Below are 6,864 nucleotides of genomic sequence, written 5' to 3'. Positions count from 1 at the left end.
ATGTGTAATGTAAGGATAAACCTTTCAGAAATCTATATTTATGTGTAATGTAAGGATAAACCTTTCAGAAATCTTTATTATGTGTAATGTAAGGTTAAACCTTTCAGAAATATTTGTTACGTGTAATGTAAGGTTAAACCTTTCAGAAATATTTATGTGTAATGTAAGGTTAAGCCATTCAGAAATTTTTGTTACATAGATTGTTTTTATATTCCTTACAGGCTGGAACTAAATATGGAACTACCACAGGGAGAGTTAGGATCAGTGGGAACAAGTACAGCTGCCTCTACAGAACAGGTGAAACTGTTGAATGTCATAATAGTTTCCTTGATATGACTATATAAATTTGTTTGTTTGTTGAATTTTATGCAAAGCTACCTTTTTTATATTTTATTATTACTTATTTACTTGCATTTCTTTTACCTTTGGTTTATTATATAATGTACATCTCTATTCATAACACATATTTATTTATAGCAATTAGATATATTTAAATGTCAGGAAATGTTTATTAATGTGTCGACATTGAGCTCTGTCATTATGAAAACTAAGTTGTTTTTTCAGTTACTGAATGTACTAATAAGTCAATTACTTTATGCAGCACACCTCTTCTGTCATTACTAGGACTAATTTCAAGTTGTTGTTTTTTTGGCTAAGTTAAGAATCCCTCTCTAGATTTTAGTTCTAAAAATCCACAAGTAAGAATCCACTTTCCTTTTTAATTAATGTTTTGCATTACATAAACTTTTAAAGTAGTAAATCTGGTTGTTTAAATGTAAAGGTTAAAAATCATTACAGCTGTTTGAATGCGAATTACACACACACACACACACATCTAAGTGAAATCCATAATTTAAAGTAACTTGTGAACTTTTTCCTAAAACACTTGGATGAAGCTCTGAAATGGCCAAATTAAAGTCCAAATCAGATAATAAACAGCACATTATCAGTGGCATATCAAGATCTTTATAGATAGCTCTCAACTAAGGTTGTTTGGGGAGTGAAAAGTATATCCCATCTAGTGGGGCTGGTGGTGATAAGTACTGGCTGGTATAACTTGTACGAGTAGTGATTAATCAAAAGTTCCAATCTACATTTATGTGGAAAGTGGTGCCCATATAAAATCTTGTACAAAGAACATACTAGTTTACAACAGATTAAAGTAGCTAAACTTGACATTTCCACATCATTATATGTAAGTATTCTCGGTACGTTTCTGATCTAAATAACAATCATATAGTAACTACGTTTCTAAAGATTACTTCGTAGACCTACATTTTTTTTAGAATTTTGATTATGGAGTATGCAATGCTCAATGAGAGTATGAAAAAGTGTATAGACATTATTAGTAGTTGTGTACAAATATCCTATATTTGTATCATATGAATCAATTAATATGGGATTCATATCAATTATCTTAGTTGTTTCTCAACTTCCTCTTCTTATAAAGTATCGATTATTAAATGATGCAAGAAGGGAGTGTAAGCCTATAGGATAGACTGGTCATTTGTGGGCTTTGCTTAAGGTGGATGTAGTCGACTTAGTGAGTTGCATTTTAAATACAAGTTCACAAAATTCAGAACTGCAAAATGTGTGTTTTACTTATTTTTACAACCAGAGGCATGATACCTAGGTATATATATATCAATTCTGGTCAATACGTGACATTATGAAACAATCAATGTGAGATTCATGTCGATTCTCCTAAAAGTTAATTGTAACTTATTTTCCAAGCCCCATGCTTCCATTGGAACAACTTTCCTTCCTTCCTCATTGTTGCCATTGGAAATACTTTCTTCCTCATTGCTGCCATTGGAACTACTTTCCTTCCTCCCTCATTGTTGCCATTGGAACTACTTTCTTCCTCATTGCTACCATTGGAACTACTTTCCTTCCTCCCTCATTGTTGCCATTGAAACTACTTTCCTCCCTCATTGCTACCGTTGGAACTACTTTCCTTCCTCCCTCATTGTTGCCATTGGAACTACTTCCTTCCTCATTGCTGCTATTGTAACTAGTTCCTCGCTCAACATCTGTTTTTTGCCAAAGATATATCTTTCATCACCATAGCCTTCACTATTAGTATGAGGATTTTGCTTTAGAATGGTTTATAATGTAGTTTTTGGAACCCATTGTTGTCCTCAAAGCTCTTCTAGTTTTTTTTTTTGCTTCTAAGGAGAACATCTAAGGCTTCCTTCTTTAAAATGTAGTGTTTTTTGCTATGTATCATTTAACAGTCTTGGTACATGAGTATCCTTCCTTTAAAATGGCAGTGAAGTATCTATTTAGACATAAGTCTACCAGTGGCAGCAATGGTGCATTGAATGATTGAGAACTCACCATGAACCAGATGTAAAGGGTGCTAAACTTGTTACTACAGATCATATTTGTGGAGCCATGCTACTGAACACAATTAGTCTGTATAAAGTGTGATTAAACCTCTGTTTTAACCATTTTTCATCTTCCATTAAGCATATATTATTAAAATATTCAACTTGAAAGTGGGGTATTCACTTTGTATTCAGGTACAAATCATGTGAGTCTATAGGCAAGACCATTTGTTAGTCTCTAAAGGACTGAAGGGTGAGCCTTTCTTATGAGTCTATAGGCAAGACCATTTGTTAGTCCATAAAGGACTGAAGGGTGAGCCTTTCTTATGAATCTATAGGCAAGACCATTTGTTAGTCCCTAAAGGACTGAAGGGTGAGCCTTTCTTATGAGTCTATAGGCAAGACCATTTGTTAGTCCCTAAAGGACTGAAGAGGTGAGCTTTCTTATGAGTCTATAGGCAAGACCATTTGTTAGTCCCTAAAGGACTGAAGAGTGAGCTTTTCTTATGAGTCTATAGGCAAGACCATTTGTTAGTCCCTAAAGGACTGAAGAGTGAGCTTTTCTTATGAGTCTATAGGCAAGACCATTTGTTAGTCCCTAAAGGACTGAAGAGTGAGCTTTTCTTACAACAAATGTCATTGACTCAGTACGCTTCATTTTGAAGGGAGGTTCAGAAAATTCAGAATTACAAAATGTTTGTTAGTTCTTTACAACTAGAGGCCAGTGTTGTAGGTCTCGAGACCACACTTAGAAGGTCTCTGTTTTGGTGTTTTACAGGTTTCAAAAAATGAGACCGTCTAAATTTAAAAGTTTTAATAGAATTAGACCAGGCTCCTACCCAGAATTATTAGGTGCTAAACCTAATTATTAGGTGATTAAGCAGCAGTTCATACGAGGCACAGTGTAGCAACAAAAATGTTTTACTCGTAAAACCACTTTGGTACTACATCTTTATAATGATGTTTATAACACCTCTTTTATTTTTGTTTACATCAGCAACTGCCATATTGCCTGTATGCCAATCCGTGGTTATAATGTGTTATTCAAAACTAACTGCTACTATACTTTACATTATGAGTAGGCTTACTACAAGCTTGTATAAACTTCATCTGGTGCACATATTTATGTCAAACGATTATCCCTGATATTCAACATGTCTGGTAGATCTGTTGTGATCCTGTTTGACTTCAAAGATCATAAAGAATTTACTGACACCAATCCTGGTTTTAGTTTCATTTGCTGACCTCTATGATTTTTTTTATATTGATTCATTAAATTGTTTTTTTTTTTCATAGGAGGAGACGTTAAAACAAAGACTGGGGTTAACATCGAAAAGATTTGTGGTTAAGATGTTAATAAAGTTTGTTTAATGCATGTGATTTTTATTCTTCTTGCTTTATTTTTCATTGTGTAATTTATTACAATGTCTCAGTCTTGGTCTCGACCTCTAAGGTCTCGGGTCTTGGACATTGAGGTCTCAACTACAACACTGCTAGGGACCTGCCATTTGAATATGTCAATCTGTCATAATTATATTTTCCTTGCCATGTTCAATCCATTCTTGAGCTCTGTACCAGCTTTAAGGCTATAACATTTTATGTTTAATAACCACATTATATCTTTGTTAATATGAATAAGAAAGGAACAGGCAATTATTTCCCGGGGATAAGTAATGTAGAAACAGCGAAAAAAAGGTTATTGTAACATGTAGGTATAGCTTATTACTGATGTAGAAAATTACATGTCAAAGAACCATACCAACTACTAGAACTCTAAACACATTAAAAATAAATTCTACTTTTTTAGTGTCGAGTTTATTTTGATAGGTTAAAGTACACCACAGTATGTCCTGAAGAAAATAGGAAATTAGAAGGTTTCTGTTTTTGAACGGTAATTTTAATTTGTCACTAGACAGTTTGACAGAAAAAGAGAGGGATTTATCAAGTGATTATGTTGGATTTTGATGGATTATGTTTATTTTTTTATCTTCATATGATTTATGCTATCTTCATTTAACAATGTTATTTTATTCTTCCTTCTTTAGGATGAACTTACTCAACGATTAGCAAAGCTCCGTCAAAGCTAGGATTGAAGTGTATCAAGAAATACATTCTCTATCATCCAATAACATAAATTGCAAAATAATTGAAAAACTAAAGAAAATTTATGGATGTTAAGTTCACATGAAGTTTTTGTAAAAACAAAAAACAGTTCATGTGTATCTAAGATGTATAAAATCAAAACTAGACCCTGGTGTAAGTTATACTTGTGTATAAAACTGCCTTGGAGTTAATAGGTCAATGTAGAGTATTTTTCAATATATATTCTTTTTAATTGTAATGTGTCATTATTAAAGTTTTTATATGAAATACATAAACTTTTGTTTTGTTAATATTTTGTAATTAAAATCAATACGGTGTTTTGAGCTACTCTTATGTTTAATTGGTGCATTTTGTGCCTGTTTCAGGACTAAAACGTATTGAAATTGGCTTTAGGAATAATGTTTCAGTATATATCAGTGATTTATTTTAATAATTTTCTTATAACGGTAATGCTGAAAAGGATATACGAGCAGCATTGTTAAGCAGTAAAGTAATTGTCAAGGATGTGTTAAAGAACTAGTCCATGTTATTAAGCACTATTATGTGTAAACTGATCGTCAGGAATGGGTAATATACCCAAACCATATGTTTACTTATAGCTGTTTTATGTTGATGGATTAAACTTATTCAATTCCATTTTTTCATCTATAAAAAAAAGTTAAAAATAAAATAGTAGTATTTGTTAAGATTTTAATTAACTAGTAACTTGTCAGAAGCATAGTATTTGAGAGTTAAATTAACTGATATTAACTTCCAATCAGAGCAAGCTGTTTACTAAGTGAAACTAAAAATTAACTTATTAATCAGTCTAGATAATTTAGTATACATTTATGCTTGTAAAGACTAGAATGCATGTTTCATCGGTCGGGTATCTTCACTATTAACGATATTTTAAGGTGAATACAAAGCAAGTTTTGTAATAAACAATAAACCAAAATAATGACATTTGATAAACTAAATAGTATAATCAATCTTGTGAATGAATGTAACAATAAATAACATGCTTTACCTAGGGAACATTAGTTACCTGCTTGAAGTACTGTCTCGAAAGCTATCATAAAAATCCCATGACCTGAGTGCTTTCAAAAGATGGACTTTTCTTCTTCAGGGGCAGATTGAAGAAGAAAGGTCCACCTTTTGAAAGCACTTGGGTTACAGGGTTTTTATATTTAGACTTATTGAACCTACACGTTTTACTGACATCTTAAAAACTGTCATAATACTCTTGTGGAATTGATACATTGTGAAATAAATTCATTTGGTGGTTGTAAGTACAGATTAAAAATGTGTTCAACTAGTAATATATAATACAGGGCATCATCAGTGACAAGCATATAAGTAGAGTATTTATTATTTTTATAGAATATTCAAACTGATTCTGGAAGAAATCATATAACTATCTTTTTTTTTTACTGATTACGTTGTAAAGGTTTATCATCAGAGTTTTTACATTAAAACATTTACATTCTGTGAAGAGACATTTACCATAGAACAACTCTCTTTCCTCAAAAGTTACATTTTATTTCCAATAATTTTATCTGTGTAACATACCTCACACAACAGACGTGATATTCCTAAACTTGCACATTCTACCATTTTTTTTAATTTACTGAATTAATAATGACTATACTACTGATTTTTTTTTAGGTTTTTTTTTACTGAGTTAGCTAAAACGGAAGATTGTGTACTACTAAAGCCAAGTGAAAATTAATTCAATATACTATAGATTTTGTTGCTTAAAAAATCATTTAAAAAACAAGCCAACTTAATGTGGTTATGTATATGTCTTTGGGATAAAAACTTGGATCAGTGATTTTTTATGGTTTTTTTTTTTTAGGGGTGGGGCACTCATTTCAGTGCTGAATTTTTGTGTAACAGAGGGTTTGGGCATGTTGTAATAGATGTGTAACATGCTTAAGTTATGGATTGTTGTTGTCAGAAAATTTGAAATATGTTTTCTAAAATGAACTTCCACAAAAGTTTTTTGTTGTTGTTAATTTACGATGTTAAACATGCATTAGATACTTAAGTTTAAAAGGGAAACATTTCTGATTTATGACTAGACTGAAACAACTTTAGAACAGCAGCCAGTGTCGTCCAATTGTCAGTATAACATAAGTCTGTCTATGTGAAGGTCCTTTCTTTCTTTAAATCAATGTGGTCAATTATTTTGTAGAAAATACTAAAAGAATTATCAGAAACTTCAGCCAGTAAAATTGATATTTGACACTGCAATAATAGTCGTATACTTAATACTTTTATTCATTGTGTTGTAAAAGGGTCTGTGAGTGATTTGCATATAAATAAATAAAGATAGTTTATAAAATGCTTCATATTAGATTCAAAGACTTTTCATTTGACATGTTTTTGTAAGAATCCACCATACAGATCATAATTGAAAGTAAAGTAGGAGCTGTTCATGACTCGTCAC

General features: G+C 31.6%; 1 protein-coding gene across 3 annotated transcripts in view; it reads left to right on the top strand.

Moving 5' to 3' along the window:
* LOC106473852 (charged multivesicular body protein 1b-like) overlaps positions 1-6,766 on the top strand; it is a 27,569-nt gene extending 20,803 nt beyond the window's left edge. For 2 of the 3 annotated variants that reach the window (XM_022402234.1, XM_022402235.1), the window contains 2 exons: positions 222-297; positions 4,376-4,829. In XM_022402234.1, coding sequence (XP_022257942.1) covers positions 222-297; positions 4,376-4,417 — 118 coding nt within the window. In that variant the 3' untranslated portion in view covers positions 4,418-4,829. Of the gene's footprint in view, positions 1-221; positions 298-4,375 lie in introns of all 3 variants that reach the window. The other variant, XM_013934537.2, reaches the window with a different exon arrangement.
* The last annotated feature ends 98 nt before the right edge of the window (positions 6,767-6,864 follow it).

The sequence above is a fragment of the Limulus polyphemus genome, unplaced genomic scaffold, assembly GCF_000517525.1.
Source record: "Limulus polyphemus unplaced genomic scaffold, Limulus_polyphemus-2.1.2 Scaffold6557, whole genome shotgun sequence".
Classification (NCBI taxonomy): domain Eukaryota; kingdom Metazoa; phylum Arthropoda; class Merostomata; order Xiphosura; family Limulidae; genus Limulus; species Limulus polyphemus.
Note: the sequence above shows the minus strand (reverse complement) of the source record. Positions and strands in the feature narration are given on the sequence as shown.